This window comes from Oncorhynchus kisutch, linkage group LG4 (assembly GCF_002021735.2).
Source record: "Oncorhynchus kisutch isolate 150728-3 linkage group LG4, Okis_V2, whole genome shotgun sequence".
In the NCBI taxonomy this organism is placed as follows: domain Eukaryota; kingdom Metazoa; phylum Chordata; class Actinopteri; order Salmoniformes; family Salmonidae; genus Oncorhynchus; species Oncorhynchus kisutch.
This window is the reverse complement of record NC_034177.2, coordinates 12,218,741-12,235,725: the sequence shown is the minus strand read 5'-3', so window position 1 is coordinate 12,235,725 and position 16,985 is coordinate 12,218,741. Positions and strand designations below refer to the sequence as shown.

Genomic DNA, 16,985 nt, shown 5'->3' with positions numbered 1-16,985 from the left:
GAGCTGTGTGTTGACAGTATACAACCTAGCTGAGCTGTGTGTTGACAGTATACAACCTAGCTGAGCTGTGTGTTGACAGAATAATATCTAGCTGAGCTGTGTGTTGACAGTATACAACCTAGTTGAGCTGTGTGTTGACAGTATACTACCTAGCTGAGCTGTGTGTTGACAGTATACTACCTAGCTGAGTTGTGTGTTGACAGTGTACTACCTAGTTGAGCTGTGTGTTGAAAGTATAATACCTAGTTGAGCTGTGTTGCTGCTCAGTAGGTCTGTGATGATCTCAGCATGAGTCAGTCTCATCCTCCTCCTCTCTGCCGCGATGCTGTACTCCATCTGCTCTGTCTGCGTCCGCGGAATCACCTGCTTCAGCTGCACCTGCAACGTGCACACACACACACCCCAACACTGTGTGTGTGTCCTCCTATTGAAGCATGACATATTGATGTGGTTGATACATCCAACACTGTCAAACCAAGATGGGTGCCCCCTCACTCTTGAGCCCTCACCTTCCCCTCCTCGGTACGTCGAGCCACAAAGGTGGCAAAGGCATTGCACACGTTCCACTGGCAGCTACTGAACAGGTCCTCACAGCTTACCGTGATGCCCACCTGCGGATAGGGCCCACATGGCATCATAGGATGACACCAGGTAGAGTGCCAGACATATTGTTACATACATATATTAGTAAGGTCTCGTCACAAATGGTGCCTTCTATTCCCTAATTGTACATTTTTATCAGTGAACACAGAGCATAGGTTACCATTTGGTGAATTAAAACGGGACTAGATTCTACAGTAAAGAACACCGGTTGTAAACAGGGACCCTCTATTATGGAACAGCATTGTTTATCATTTCGCTCCCCAACATACATTATTAATGATTTCAAAACAAAAGTTCAATAGATTCAATATTTACTACACAAAGATCAAAGATGGTGTCCCCACAAACCTCCATGCTGGATGTGAAGGCTCTGTTCACCTTTGCCTTGATGTTAACAACCTGTCCGACTCTGCGTAAAAAATAAACAAACATTTCTATGATCAACATTGGACAGTGGTTACAGTGTGAACAGAAGAACACCAGCCCCTCCTTTCTGTGGCTAAGCTAAAGGCTATAAGTCACTGTAAATATACTGAAAAGGTATGTTTCAGGAAGTGAAATACATACCCTATAGTGTGCTCAAAGTGGATGTCGTCAACAGAGGCAGTAATACAGGGAGACCCAGCATGTCTTTCAGCTGTGACAACATAGAGGTCCACAAACATCATATGTACAGTACATACGTGCCTTGTCGGCTGACAGGACTCCATAGCTGTTGATCTCAAGCTACATCTCGGAGGGCTGCAGTCAGAGTCTGCGTCCCAAATTACACCTTATTTCCAAAAAGTGTACTATTTTGGGCCAGAAACCCAGGTTGGGACTTGAGAGGGACCGCTTTTTCTTTAGAGGTCATACTATGAGGTTAAGGTCATAGCTCACCAGACAGGCAGGCTGTGGAGTCCATCCACTTGAGCAGCTGTCCTACGCTGAGCTCTCCACAGTGGTTGGCGTGGCAGGGCATCACGATCTGGCTCATCTTGACCTCTGTGGGGTTCCTGTACACCTCGCCACTCTCCAAGATGAAGAGGGGATCCTCCATGGGGTCTCCGTCACCCTTCTCACACGACATGATTCTGGACTGTACAGCGGGACACAGGGGAAAAGTAGAAGCTAAAGTGTATTACAGTACTTGAAAGGGATAGTCTCAAACTAGTGTGTCATGCATGGTGTTATAACAATTTATAGTGTTATAACCATTTATTGTACACCGTTTCACCTCTTTAAAAAAGGTGCTGCTAGGTTGGTTTTAGAATACAAACAATAAAGAATATTGTAGTTATTCAAGCTCTTTGAATAAATGATTATATTAGTTCATTATGCCAAGGTCTTAGTGGCACCCTATTTATAACATTCGAGGAAATCTTAATCTAGTTACAAGGAAAAATAATTCAGAACAAAACAGATTATTCCACAGTCTGAGCTAAGCCTACTTGGCTCGCAGAAGGACTATAGGTGAACAAGAGGCAATTCCCACCCTAACTGCTTTGTTTATGCAATGGGTCTCATGGAAATACCAAAATAACTTATACAATGGAGTAATCACGTCTCAATTAAACTAAACATGTTGTTCCTCTTTTTTTGCAATTTTCTCCTGTTTTTGTGCCTTCAAATAATACTTCGCTCAAGCAGCACACTCATGCCCCAACAAAATGGTTATTGTGCTTCACAAAAGAAGGTGCTTTACTTGGGAAAAAAATCTGTAGCTCAGTTTGCCATCTGACAGATTTGCTTAAAAACATGTTTTTCCTCGAAGAACACTATGTAATGCTGTATAATAATACCCTTAGTGAATTGGATAGGAAACTCGAAAGACTCGCTGACTGTAGACCACGCATCTGGTTGAAACGAAATCAACTTCAAAGAATAGACTACAGTGTATTCTTCTATTACGGCTAAAATAGAATGTTGCAGTTAGTCTATTTGTATTATCAACTGTCAGTTCCAGCTCTCTGTTCAAATGAAATGGTCACCTGTCTCGTGCTCACCGGACATGCGACTTAGTGGAGCAGTAGCAGTGACGTCCAATAGACAGACTGGTTTACTGTACAAACGGGATTCGTCCAGTTATTCGGTTATTATCTCACACTCATGAGACTACTAGGCTATACGCGTGGTGGAATGAGTCACTCACTGATGGAATATATTGACAAGAGTAAAACGTGACAGAGTAAAAACAATGACTAGGCAATCGCTCTTTAAACGTTTTACATAATTTCCCAAGACAATAAAATAGACTTACCCAAAGGGAACTTTTCAGCAGACGGTCAGGTCACATTTGCATGAATGAATAAGCAAAACAAAACTTTTCAGTCTCGTGTAAATAAATCTGCACACCACCCACTCTCTGCCAATTCCTTCATTCTTCGGACACAACTGTGTGGCATGCATGCAATGATGTATATAACCCTGGAATACTGATTCCACCGCGCAGCCATCTTGGTACTCCTCCTGGGTTCTCAAAACGATTTTGGAAGCTATAGAAATGCATTTATTAACGTCTAGTTTCGTTTTTGACACGTTTATTATATTACATTCACCTTAATGCATACTTTTAAATATATTGTGAGCTAAACATACAAATAAAACAACAAATTCAGAGTACTGTTGTTGTCCCCACTACAAAAAAAATACCAAAAAAATACATGTGATTTTGTCCTTGAAACATTTAATTGAAATACTGTAGAATACCATGAATTCCGATGACCGCTCCTAATAGAGAGTGCCAATATGGCCGACTAGCGGCTTCATAGACTCTCAACGGCCAATACATAGCGTTAGCAATCAAGGGTTTATATACATCACTGGTGGCATGACGCCGCTAAACAGAGCAGACACACCTCCTGTTGCTGGACGTGGGGTACCAATTTAAATGACACTTTTTAAGGAGGAACTTTAATGTGGAAATGGTCCATTAACAGTTTTAAATATTTAAAGCTGAGATCTGCATGAAAGAGCGCCACTGGGGTATTTGTTATTGTTTTTTTAAACTGGGCAGAGGAGCATCATGCAGTATTGTTAAAACGTTCATAGTAGGCTAAATACTCTGCTGTTCTATTGGGCTTGCAATGATGTGCAAGCCCAATAATTGGTTAATTTCTCATTAGATTAATGTAAATATTCAATTTTGAATCATTTTCAAAGATCCGTTTGAGATATAACAACAAACATGTTAATGCGCTCCCAAGTGGTGCAGTGGTGATTGGGAGTCCCATAGCGCAGTGCACAATTGGTCCAAACCTGTAGCCAGGGTAGGCGTCATTGAAAATAAGAATTTGTTCTTAACCGACTTGCCTGGTTAAATAAAACTCTTTGTTATATCAGAAAAAATGATTCATATTTCGAATGTGAATATTTGTTCATTTTTTCCTGATATAACAAAGAGTTTTATTTAACCAGGCAAGTCGGTTCATCTAATGAGAAATAAACCAAAAATTGATTGGGAAAATAAAGTACAGTACACGACCCAGTGCCCCTACAGATACTACTGGTGCCATAGGTGCAGACCTCTGTCCAAGGGAGGTAACACTATTCCTCTCAAAGTGTTCCACATACACAACCTAATGTGAACAGGGAAGTCTTAGCGATTATCCAATGACCATGTACTGCATGAGCTGTGCCATATATTACTATGCCCCCCCCATTCTAATATCCCCCCCATTCTGAAATTGAATTTCTGTCCCCCCAAGTTTTATCATTGGAATATGATACAAAACCAGGCAACAGTGTGCTTTAGAACCATGCGTACGTTTCCGAGCGGTCAGGTAGGCTGTTTGGAGTGTTTATCCGACTGGATTAAAAAATAAATAATAATTATGTCCCCCCCCCACTTCTAAAACTAAAGTTACGTCCCTGTATAGGCCTATACCACAAGGTCCCCTGAAAGATAACTCAGTCTGCAGTGGTTCCCAAACTTTTTATAGTCCTGTACCCATTTAAACATTCAACCTCCAGCTGCGTACCCCCTCTAGCACCAAGGTCAGCGCACTGTTGTTTTTTGCCATCAATGTAAGCCTGTCACACACACACACTATAAAATACATTTATTAAACATAAGAATGAGTGCGAGTTTGTCACAACCCGACTTGTGGGAAGTGACAAAGAGCTCTTATAGGACCAGGGCACAAATAATAATCAATAATTTTGCTCTTTATTTAGCCATCTTACATATAATACCTTATTTGTTCATCAAAAATTGTGAATAACTCACCACAGGTTAATGAGAAGGGTATGCTTGAAAGGATGCACATAACTGCAATGTGCACAAAAAAACATACAATGATGGAAAGACCTGTGTGTTGTCCTTGTTAATGCAGACAGAAAAGAGCTCCAACTTCTTAATCATAGCCTCAATTTTGTCCCGCACATTGAATATAGTTGCGGAGAATCCCTGTAATCCTAGATTCAGATCATTCAGGAGAGAAAAAACACCCAGATAGGCCAGTCGTGTGAGAAACGTCATCATCATGCAAGCGGTCAGATAAGTGAAAATCATGGAGAGTAAAGAAAACTTTAAGCTTGTCTCTCAATTCAAAAAAACATGTCAATACTTTTCCCCTTGATAACCAGCGCACTTCTGCATGTTGTAAATGTGTTACATGGTCGCTGGCCTTATCATTGCATGATGCAGAAAATACTTGAGTGTTCAGGGGCCTTGCTTTAACAAAGTTAACCATTTTCACTGTAGTTTCCAAAACATCTTTCAAGCTGTCCGGCATTCTCTTGGCAGCAAGAGCCTCTCGGTGGATGCTGCAGTTTACCCAAATGTCTTCGGTAGCAACTGCTTGCACGCACGTTACCACGCCACTATGTCTCCCTGTCATGGCTTTTGCACCATCAGTACAGACACCAACACATCTTGACCAGCAAAGTCCATTTGAGGTCACAAAGTTGTCCAGTACATTAGAAATATCCTCTCATGTTGTCCTGGTTTGCAAAAGAGGATGTCTTCCTTAATTGACCCCCTATAAACGTAACAGACCTATACCAGGAGTTGCGCCAGGCCCGCCACATCTGTTGACTCATCCAGCTGTAACATATAATTCACTAGTTTGTATGCGAAGCAGTAATTGTTTCAAAACATCTCCTGCCATGTCACTGATGCATCGTGAACGTGTTGTTTGATAAAGTCATTGTCTGTATAGTTTTTGTTGGCCTTTTCCCCCAGCATTGTCCCAGCCATAGCGGCAGCAGGAAGAAATAAGTCCTCCACAATAGAATGAGGCTTGCCTGTCCTAGCCACTCGGTAGCTCACCATATAAGACACTTCTAGACCCTTCTTATTAATGGTATCTCTTGCTTTTATACTGTCTTACTACTCAAAAGTCGTCTTTATTCTTGCTGTAAATGCTCCCGTGGCTTATTTTCCAAATGGTCATGTTTCGTTTCTAAATGTCTGAGCAAGAGTGAAGGTTTCCCACAACAGAGAAACGGTTTATGTGATTGGATGTTAATTATTTGACTAGGCTACCTGCATTTGACATTGTGTTGTTATTTCGCTGAACACTAGATGGTTTATGTCTTGTTTTGCACATATGAATATACAGTTTAATGTTATTTTGGGCGAGAAAAAAACTCACCCAAATGTATAGTCCCGTTGGAAAATATAAATGTACTGTTTGAAAATGTGAAGAATGATTTTGTTATATAAAAAAAAAAAAACGTGAATCACATTTTTATTTGGCGTAACCCCGTACCAAAGTTTGTCTATAGTGAATTTAAGGTTACAGGTTGAGCCAAGATATTGTTTTTTTACATAATATTTACAGAACGAGTGCCAGCCAGCTCTCACAACTTACCCCAATAAGTTAAGATTAGTTCATAACCAAGTTGGAAGGTGGTAATCACCAGTGGTGAAATTGTAATTACCAGTTGGATGCATTCACGTACTTTGAACTGGTTGAGAAATGCCGATTGACTAATGACCAACAAGCTGCAACAACCATAAGATAAAAGTACCGCTATCATGCTTTTAAACAAATGATAGTGTTCAAAAAACATTAATATAGTTATTTTTATAAAGAAGGTTTGCTGTTGCATTTAACTGCTGAAAATGTTATCAAGGTCATTTCCTTAGTAGGTGATGACAGAGTTCAGGGATGAATGACGAGTTTCCCACTTGTAATTTCCAGTTGGAGGGGCATTCAAATGAATTTTTCCCATGCATATAGTAAATACCACATTCCCAGTTGGTTATGAACGCAGCATTATAGCCTCGTCTGCTGACGGTTTCAAGACACCCCCATCAACTAACTGTGACTGGCACCTCCGCTATCGCGGAGTTGAAATGCATTGTCATATCTGGAGGCCCATTTGGTATACATAAATTCACCAGTCGATCAGGAATAAGATGTGTGTTGTCAATGAGAACAAAACTAGGTTAAACAACTCCAGAAAAATACTTTCAGGTAACTAGTTTGAGTCTAATCGGATTTAAATAAAATGAGAAGACAATTTTTAAACGATGGTGTGTGAGGCTACAGTAGGCTAGCCTTTTAAGTACCAAAAATAGAAGGCTAATGACAATACAAATGGTAGCAATGTGATATCAGGACATTCGAATTGCACGTTTTAGGATACAATACTAATTTTCAGCCAGACGCGTGAGGGCGTGTATCTTGTTTACCTACGGGAGCTTCGTTACAGTCAACAGCTTTTAAGAACACGTGAACCTATTCCACATCAACAACCAATAAGGTGTCTCTTTTTACTTGCCTTGTTCTTAAAGAGGAAGATGCTGCTACTTCAGTTCAGATCTAATACTCGTGAATAGTCAATTATAACATATTAGACTAGATGGAAACAGGTGGTAGCCTAGACCTATTATTATTTGACCATGCTGGTCATCTATGAACATTTGAACATCTTGGACATGTTCTGTTATAATCTCCACCCGGCACAGCCAGAAGAGGACTGGCCACCCCTCAGAGCCTGGTTCCTCTCTAGGTTTCTTCCTAGGTTTTGACCTTTCTAGGGAGTTTTTCCTGGCCACCGTGCTTCTACATCTGCATTGCTTGCGGTTTGGGGTTTTAGGCTGAGTTTCTGTACAGCACTTTGAGATATCAGCTGATGTAAGAAGGGCTTTATAAATACATTTGATTGATTTTTTTAAAAAACCTACTTAGGGGGAAAAAAAACGTTGCATTTCGCAATAGTCTATGACTGACATTTCAAACACAGAAATTATATATAATATGGGTTAACATTAGCATAACCCGTTCGCCTAAAATGAAAATACACTAAACATGTTTTGTTTTGCTCATGTTCAATGGAAAAAGTATAATTTAGGCTCCAATAATCACTTACAATTTAATAAATTGTCGTCATAGCAGGGCTGAAACTGGAGTGCTTGTCTAGATGATACCTCTCAATGTTGAATAAAGTGTGCCTTTTATTCTTACTTTGCATGATAATGAACGTTGGGATATGTAAAGTAGATGTCCTACTGTAACAACCACCTCCAATTGGCAACAGCAAAGCATGACATAACGTTAAGGCAGGGCTAAATGGAATTCCTGTACGCTCATTGGTGAAAATAGTTGCCAGTCAATTTAGCCCTATCCCCTTCTCCTTGACCAGGCTCGGTTGAGAAGTGCAGTAAGGAGTGCGAGAGAGGGTCGCGGCCGTGGCAGACTGATGGTCTGACAGATGAAATAGCGAAAATAGAGAAAGATAAGGCGGGCGTTCACCCTCACAAAATCATGTTCCCTAAAGGCAAAGGGTCCGCTGTGCCGTCGGATGGACAAGCACGGGAAAAGTAAGTTTTCAAACATATTTCTTACCTAATGCATATTATACCCCACCTCGGCTTTGTGGTTTGCCGGACAGCGAATTTCCTCTTACCGAGGAGGATGGAATTGAATGAACCGCCTTGTCTGCTCGCCATTCGTTCCCGTTTCTGACTTCGGCTTTATGCTCTTCCTTGGCCTCATTACTGCACGTAAATGGGTGCTTTTATTTTCAATTAAGGGTCTGTAAACTATATCTATATATTTGTTTATGGAAAAATTAATAGCTTAAACAAATGCACCGTCACAATACGTAAAGCAAATTGATGTTCCATTAATTGATTAAAATGTAGCTTCCCCCAGTGTTTTGGTTACTACTTTGTTTGAGTTCGCCGCTACGAGGGTCGTATCCAACACTCATTTATCGACCTATAATTACGCGTTTTCTTCTTGGTTACAATGTTTCCGATTTGAAGTGTTTGGAAAGCCATCGTGCGAAAAGGCCCTTTGGAGTCGGTGGTCCATGCAAACCGTCTGACTTCAAATTTAGGGGTGTATTCATCCTGCCGATTCTGTTGCAAAACGTTTCTGAAACGGAAACGAACGAAATAGGGCGGGACCTACAAAAAAATGTGTCCAATAGAAACTCTCGTATTACTTACAAAACGGAACTGCAACTGTTTGTACAAATTATTACACAACTGAACTGTCGATCATGTGTCTCAAAGTGCAAGGCATCTTAGTTGATTAGAGACCAAACACCCAACATCAATCAGGCCCTCAAGGACTGGAGTCAGCCCTACATTAAGCCTACTAAATTTACTTCCGTTTGTGTCTAGGCTAATTTGGCTGCTTTATAATAGAGTCAAATGAGGCTAATTTAGAGTAGACTCAAATGTAGTTCTAAAACATTTGCTTTTTATGCCATAATATTATTATTCAAACTGTTGTTTTTGTTCACAGGTTAGCTTTATACGTCTATGAATATTTGTTACACATAGGAGCACAGAAGTCTGCACAGACCTTTTTATCAGAGGTGAGTATTTACTACTAATGTGACCATACTTCAATAACAAACTAATTCCCATTTTGAATCAATAAATGTCATTTTTTTGTTAAAGTAGGCCCTATTGTTCATTCAAAATGTTTTTTATTCTCCCCTTTTCCAGATCCGATGGGAAAAGAACATCACACTCGGGGAACCCCCTGGGTTCCTACACTCTTGGTGGTGGTAAGTGTTCCGTATGTCAATCAGTGTGTCAATCAATGGAGGCTGCTCATGGGAGGACGGCTCATAACAATGGCTGGGATGGAGTCAATGGAATGGCATCAAATGTGGTTGATGCCATTCCATTATACTCCATTCCAGCCATTATTATGAGCATCCTCCACTGATGTCAATACACCATATTGTATCATGTACATTATTCCGTTGCTTCACAACCTGTGTGTCTTGTCCACAGTGTATTTTGGGACCTGTATTGTGCTGCACCAGAAAGAAGAGAGACGTGTGACCACTCCAGTGAAGCCAAGGCCTTCCATGATTACGTGAGTTCTGCTCCTCCTCATAAGACTTGCTGCTGCACATGTTGCAGGGGTTCTGCTGAAGAGCCTGGGCCCATTTTCATAAAGCGTCTGAGTGCTGATGTTGGATCAGGTCTCCCTGTCCATATAATCGTATTCATTATGATCCTAAAGGGAAATCTGATCCTAAATCAGCCCTCCTACTCTGATATACTTTATGAATACAGGCCCTGGTTTCCTTTGAGCCTACATTCATGTAGAATGAGAGCACACCCAGACAAGCGTAATTTAAAAAAAATCAGGAGTTGGAAAGCAAACTTATGCAACGAGTACTTTCCTCTGCTGTGAGATCTAGACCTACTATATAGACCCATCGTCCTTGTTACCCCTTGTACGCTTTCGATGCCTTGGGTAGTGGCGATAGAGAGCCGTTTTTCTGCCTCTTTGTTTCTTGGGCCATACCTTCTAATCTTAATTTAATTGGCATCCAGTTGTACTCTCCTGCATATATAGCTGTTGTGTTGCTGCTGCACTCCTCTCTGGGTAGTGTACGGAGTATGTCATAGCAGTAGGACAGGATGTTTCAGAGCCATGTATGTGTAGCTATTTATCAGGCTTTGTGGACTTCAGGTCTGTGTGATGGATCAGGTCTGTGTGATGGATCAGGTCTGTGTAGGTTCTAGTTTGCCAGGCTGTCCCGGCAGCGTCCTATAGCTGTCCATCCAGCTGACATCTTGCCCTGACATTGGCTCTGATGATGACCCTCTGACAGTATGGAGCTTAAACGCTTCTGGGAAAATGGTGCTGATGTCAGCATGGCCTGAGTCAGACATGTCTGATCTGATGTGGACTTGTTTTCATTGCAAAACCTATTCTGTTGCAAAAACATTTAGCTATGATTTGCTATGGTGTGCACAAATGAGTACACCCTTCACCGATCTAAGAAGACAAGATAGGAGCCAGTATCATAGCAGAAGCTCACAAAGGGATGTGCTTCACCTGTACAGTGCTGCAGGCCACTAAGACCAGCCCAGACAAAGGAAAAGATACAAGTAGGAGAGGAGGCCACTGTAGACTTGAGATCCACCCATTGTGGGGTTGACATCACAGGAAGGGGTTAAAGCAGGGATGTTGGGCCTTGTTCTTGCCAGAGAGGGTTGTCAAGGAAACAACAGCCCTCCTGATCTGGCAGGTGACCTGGGAGCCAGTAGGAGGAGGGGGCACACAGCTGAGCCGCATCTGCCATTTCTTTCATTGGACCTAGTCTTTGTTATGCTAGCTAGCTAACAACCATACATCTTTAGCGATAGGCTAGTGCTAGCCAACAGAAATGGACAGCTTTTTGACACAGAGACATGCTGTGATTGTGAAGAAGAGCAGTAGGGTCTGCAAATGAATAGGCTTGTTAGGTTTTTGAATACATTTGTTGACATGTCAATGAAACTAGTCAACTGTGTTATGTCTGTGGCGGTATCGAGAGATGGGATCCCTGTGTATCGATGTTGGTTCTTCCTGTGTTCACCTTAGGCTAGTACATGGACAGTGGGAACAGTGCTCTGACTTTGTTTGCGTGGGCCCAGACTTCCTTCTCTCTCTCGCTCTCTCACTCGATCCCTCCCTTCTCCACCCCCTGTCTCTCTTCTATATCTTTCTCTCGCTCTCTCTCTCGCGCGTTCTCTCTCGCTCTCGCTCGATCCCCCCCTTCTCCACCCCCTGTCTCTCTTCTATATCTTTCTCTTGCTCTCTCTCTCTCAATTCAAAGGGCTTTATTGGCATGGGAAACATGTTTACATTTCCAAAGCAAGTGAAATAGACATTAAACAAAAGGGAAATAATCCAAAATTGACAGTAAACATTACTCACAAGTTTTTAAATAATAAACAATAAACAATAATAGACATTTCAAATGTTATATTATTGGCTATGTACAGTGTTGTAACAAAGTGCAAATAGTTCAAGTACAACAGGGAAAATAAATAAACTGATAAATATAGGTTATATTTACAATGGTGTGACTCCACTGGTTGCCCTTTTCATGTGGTAACAGGTCACACATCTGGCTGCTGTGGTGGCACACTGGTATTTCACCTAATAGAGATGGTAGTTTATCAAGATTGGATTTGTTTTCAATTTTTAGTGTGTTTTAATCTGAGGGAAATATGTCTCTCTAATATGGTCATACATTTGACAGGAGGTTAGGAAGTGCAGCTCGGGTTCCACTTAATTTTGTGTGAACATAGGAAGACCTGTCTCTCAAGAGAAGACAGGCTATCGCAGCCTCTCAATATGCAAGGCCATGCTCACTGAATCTGTATATAGTCAAAGCTTTTCTTAATTGTGGGTTAGTCACAGTGATCAGGTATTCTGCCACTGCGTACTCTCTGTTTAGGACCAAATAACATTCCAGTTTGATCTTTTTTTTTTTTTTTGTTAATTCTTTCCAATGTGTCAAGTAATTATCTTTTTGTTTTCTCATTTGATTGGGTCTAATTTATTTTTGTGTGTGCTCTAGGGCCACAGTGTCTAGGTGGAATTTGTATTTGTGGTCCTGGCTGGGTGGTGGCTGGTGAGCTGGGCTATAGATGAGGGGTGCTGGCTGGGCTATAGATGAGGGGTGGAGGGGTGCTGGCTGGGCTATAGATGAGGGGTGCTGGCTGGGCTATAGATGAGGGGTGGTGGGGTGCTGGCTGGGCTATAGATGTGGGGTGGTGGGGTGCTGGCTGGGCTATAGATGAGGGGTGGTGGGGTGCTGGCTGGGCTATAGATGAGGGGTGGTGGGGTGCTGGCTGGGCTATAGATGAGGGGTGGTGGGGTGCTGGCTGGGCTATAGATGAGGGGTGGTGGGGTGCTGGCTGGGCTATAGATGAGGGGTGGTGGGATGCTGGCTGGGCTATAGATGAGGGGTGGTGGGGTGCTGGCTGGGCTATAGATGAGGGGTGGTGGGGTGCTGGCTGGGCTATAGATGAGGGGTGGTGGGGTGCTGGCTGGGCTATAGATGTGGGGTGCTGGCTGGGCTATAGATGAGGGGTGGTGGGGTGCTGGCTGGGCTATAGATGAGGGGTGGTGGCGTGCTGGCTGGGCTATAGATGAGGGGTGGCTGGCTGGCTGAGCTATAGATGAGGGGAGGTGGCTGGCTGGCTGGCTGGCTGGCTGGGCTATAGATGAGGGGAGGTGGCTGGCTGGGGTGGGGGGCCTCTAGATGGGGGAGGTGGGTGGCTGGCTGGCTGGGCTGCTAACAGGCAGGGAAGTAGCGCTGCATCACGGCTCGTAAAGCGCAGACCCTCCCTCCTTCCCTGGCATATTCACGGTGGATCTGACAGATGGTCCCCTGGGAACTCCGTCGCCATGGTGTCAGCCGCTGATTGATGGCTGTCAAGGAGCTAAGGGACAGATTGGAAAAGGGGAGGGGGGAGGAGCCACTGTAGCATATGTCCAGCGACCAAGGGAGGAGCAGAGGGAATACGGAAAAGGGGAGAGAGGAGAGAGAGGACAAGGGGAGATAGAGGGGGAAAGGAGAGAGAGAGGGGGAAAGGAGAGAGAGAGCAGAGGGGGGAAAGGAGAGAGAGAGCAGAGGGGGAAAGGGGAGAGAGGGGGGAAAGGAGAGAGCGGGGGGGGCAAGGGGAGAGCGGGGGGGAAGGAGAGAGAGCGGAGGGGGCAAGGGGAGAGAGAGGACAAGGCGAGATGGTGAGAGGGAGGGTAAGGGGTGGGAGGAGGGCAAGGGGAGAGAGAGAGAGGGGGAAAGGGGGGGGGGGGGGAGAGAGAGAGAGAGGAGGAGGGCAAGGGGAGGATGGTTGAGTAGTAGAAGAGAGCCTGAGAGTTCTCTTCTCTGGGTCCTACTGCAAGGCCTTTCAGTTTCAAGTTTTATTGTCATGTGCGCAGGTACAGTGAAATTCCTTTCTTGCAACAAAGCAGTAATCAATATCAGCAGTAAAAATGTAATACTATAAAGTAAAGTAGAACAAAATGCATGAAAAATAGAAATAAGAACACGATTAAGTAAGCTATGTATAGGGTCAGTTAAAGTGTCAGTGCCAATGCCATATTTCCAATGTGCAGGGATACTGGAGTGGTATATATATATATATATATATATATTAGGGGTAAGGTGACTAGTAGGGCTGGGGATTGCCAGGCACCTCACGATACATTGTTATCACAATACTTAAAGGCTGATACGAATTTCATGATTCTATATGTATTGTGATTCGATGTTCCAAACATATTGCTCACCATACGCGTCTGCTGCAGAGAGACGAGATAAATTAATTCTCATGGCTATCAGTCATGGAAATAAAAGTGCTGAAAACAAATTGGCTCCCTAATTAAAAAGATGGAGAACAAACTATGAAGGAAAAATACTGGAGTTTTGGTGCAGGTACAGCCAACTAGCGCAAAAATTATATAGCGATATTGTATCTATATTGTCAAAATGATACAATATATCGTCAAATCATTTCCTGATATGTAACTATCCCCCCCATCACTAGTGACTAGGCATCAGGATATACTGTATGATAAACAGTAGCATATGATGATTGTGTGTGTAGACTCAGTGTGTGTGAGTGTACCTAGAGTCAATGTGTGTCAGTGTGAGTGTACCTAGAGTCAGTGTGAGTGTACCTAGAGTCAGTGTGAGTGTACCTAGAGTCAGTGTGAGTGTACCTAGAGTCAGTGTGAGTCAGTGTGAGTGTACCTAGAGTCAGTGTGAGTCAGTGTGAGTGTACCCAGAGTCAGTGTGTGTCAGTGTGAGTGTACCTAGGCTCAGTGTGTGTGAGTGTACCTAGGCTCAGTGTGTGTCAGTGTGAGTGTACCTAGAGTCAGTGTGAGTGTACCTAGAGTCAGTGTGAGTCAGTGTGAGTGTACCTAGAGTCAGTGTGAGTGTACCTAGAGTCAGTGTGAGTCAGTGTGAGTGTACCCAGAGTCAGTGTGTGTCAGTGTGAGTGTACCTAGGCTCAGTGTGTGTCAGTGTGAGTGTACCTAGGCTCAGTGTGAGTGTACCTAGGCTCAGTGTGAGTGTACCTAGGCTCAGTGTGTGTCAGTGTGAGTGTACCTAGGCTCAGTGTGTGTCAGTGTGAGTGTACCTAGGCTCGGTGTGTGTCAGTGTGAGTGTACCTAGGCTCGGTGTGTGTCAGTGTGAGTGTACCTAGGCTCGGTGTGTGTCAGTGTGAGTGTACCTAGGCTCAGTGTGTGTCAGTGTGAGTGTACCTAGGCTCGGTGTGTGTCAGTGTGAGTGTACCTAGGCTCGGTGTGTGTCAGTGTGAGTGTACCTAGGCTCGGTGTGTGTCAGTGTGAGTGTACCTAGACTCGGTGTGTGTCAGTGTGAGTGTACCTAGACTCGGTGTGTGTCAGTGTGAGTGTACCTAGACTCGGTGTGTGTCAGTGTGAGTGTACCTAGACTCGGTGTGTGTCAGTGTGAGTGTACCTAGACTCAGTGCAAAAATAAAAGTGTGAATGAAGATAGTCTGTGTAGCCATTTTGTTAGCTGTTTAGCAGTCTTATGGCTAGGGGATAGAAGCTGTTCAGGAGCCTGTTGGTGTCAGACTTGTTGCTCTGGTACAGCTTGCTGTGCGGAAGCGGAGAGAACAGTCTATGACTTGGGTAGCTGGAGCCTTTAACAATTTTCTGGGCCTTCCTTACACACTGATATAGAGGTCCTGGATGGCAGGCAGCTCAGCCCCAGTGATGTACTGGGCTGTCCAGACCACCCTCTGTAGCGCCATGCAATCGACGGGGTTGCAGTTGCCATACCAAGCAGTGATGCAGCCAGTCAAGATGCTCTCAATGGTGCTTTTTGAGGATTTGTGGGCTCATGGCTTCCGAGTGGCGCAGCGGTCTAAGGCACTGCATCTCAGTGCTAGAAGCATCACTACAGACCCTGATTCGGTTCCAGGCTGTATCACAACTGGCCGTGATTGCGAGTCCCGTAGGCCGGCGCACAATTGGCCCAACTTCGTCCCGGTTTCGCCGGTGTAGGCCGTCATTGTAAATAAGAATTTGTTCTTTAACTGAAATAAAGGTTAAATTAAAAAAATAAAATTCCAAATCTTTTCAACCTCCTGAGGGGGAAGAGACACTGTCGTGCCTTCTTCACTACTGTGTGCATGTGTGTGGACCATTTTAAGTACTTAGTGATTGGACACAGAGGAACTTCTCTCAACCCTTCCACTACAGCCCCGTCGATGTGGATGGGGGCGTTTGTCTGTTTTTGTACAGCGAGCACAACAACAGCGGCTGGGTCCTACCCTTTCCTAACCCCTCTTTAATGACTCTGTATGAAACAAGGACAGCTTGGCCTAACTCTTAAACACACACACTGACCCAGAGGCATGGATCTAGTCTGTCATAAAGAAACCCTCCCCCACTCAGCTGCTCTACTCCTCAGACCCCCAGGCAACAGAGAATGACATCTGCCCCTTCCTGTACTAAAGTATCTGGTAGTCCTGGCCCTCCTCTCCGGCAGCAGAACAGAGGTTACATCCCAAATGGCTCCCTGTTCTCTATATAGTAGTGCACTATATAGGGCAGTGGTCACCAACCCTTCTGAGTCAAAATTCAAACGGAGCTCTATCTCTTAGATGAAAAACATGACTTAAAAAACATAAGCCTAGAAGTTAACACAAGCTTACATGAAGATAAACACTGGTGTGTGATGGAAAAGGCCATTAACCTCTCTTGGGTAGGGGGCAGTATTTTCACGTCCGGATGAAAAGCATGCCCAAAGTAAACTGTTAAAATAATGTCTGTGAATATAACAGAACTGATATGGCAGGCGAAACCCCGAGGACAAACCATCCAGAAAAGAAAAAAAATTCAGCCTGCCACTATTTTCAATGGCTGTCACTTTTATAAGGCAAAGTCCTCCCAGATTGCAGTTGCTAGGACTTCCACTAGATATCAACAGTCTTTAAAAAGAGTTTCAGAGGCCTCCCGGGTGGCGCAGTGGTTAAGGACGCTGTTCTGCAGCGCCAGCTGTGCCACCAGAGACTCTGGGTTCACGCCTAGGCTCTGTCGTAACCGGTCGCAACTGGGAGGTCTGTGGGGCGACGCACAATTGGCCTAGAGTCGTCTGGGTTAGGGAGGGTTTGGCCGGTAGGGATATCCTTGTCTCATCGCGCACCAGCAACTCCTGTGACG

At 43.8% G+C, this 16,985-nt stretch overlaps 2 protein-coding genes across 7 annotated transcripts in view; one reads left to right on the top strand and one right to left on the bottom strand.

Moving 5' to 3' along the window:
- Positions 1 to 8,667, bottom strand: part of LOC109889047 (acyl-coenzyme A thioesterase 11) — a 19,756-nt gene extending 11,089 nt beyond the window's left edge. The window contains exons 1-6 of one of the 3 annotated variants that reach the window (XM_031822437.1): positions 8,382 to 8,667; positions 1,483 to 1,681; positions 1,171 to 1,240; positions 952 to 1,012; positions 510 to 611; positions 243 to 408 (exon numbers count right to left, since the gene is read on the bottom strand). In XM_031822437.1, coding sequence (XP_031678297.1) covers positions 243 to 408; positions 510 to 611; positions 952 to 1,012; positions 1,171 to 1,240; positions 1,483 to 1,672 — 589 coding nt within the window. In that variant the 5' untranslated portion in view covers positions 1,673 to 1,681; positions 8,382 to 8,667. Of the gene's footprint in view, positions 1 to 242; positions 409 to 509; positions 612 to 951; positions 1,013 to 1,170; positions 1,241 to 1,482; positions 1,682 to 2,842; positions 2,991 to 8,381 lie in introns of those variants that run through there. The other 2 variants (XM_031822436.1, XM_020480201.2) reach the window with 2 other exon arrangements.
- The window catches only part of LOC109889048 (single-stranded DNA-binding protein 3), a 22,512-nt gene continuing 13,703 nt past the window's right edge, over positions 8,177 to 16,985 (top strand). For 2 of the 4 annotated variants that reach the window (XM_031822440.1, XM_031822438.1), the window contains exons 1-4: positions 8,177 to 8,356; positions 9,291 to 9,363; positions 9,497 to 9,558; positions 9,791 to 9,875. In XM_031822440.1, coding sequence (XP_031678300.1) covers positions 8,301 to 8,356; positions 9,291 to 9,363; positions 9,497 to 9,558; positions 9,791 to 9,875 — 276 coding nt within the window. In that variant the 5' untranslated portion in view covers positions 8,177 to 8,300. The remainder of the gene's footprint in view (positions 8,357 to 9,290; positions 9,364 to 9,496; positions 9,559 to 9,790; positions 9,876 to 16,985) is intronic. The other 2 variants (XM_031822439.1, XM_031822441.1) reach the window with 2 other exon arrangements.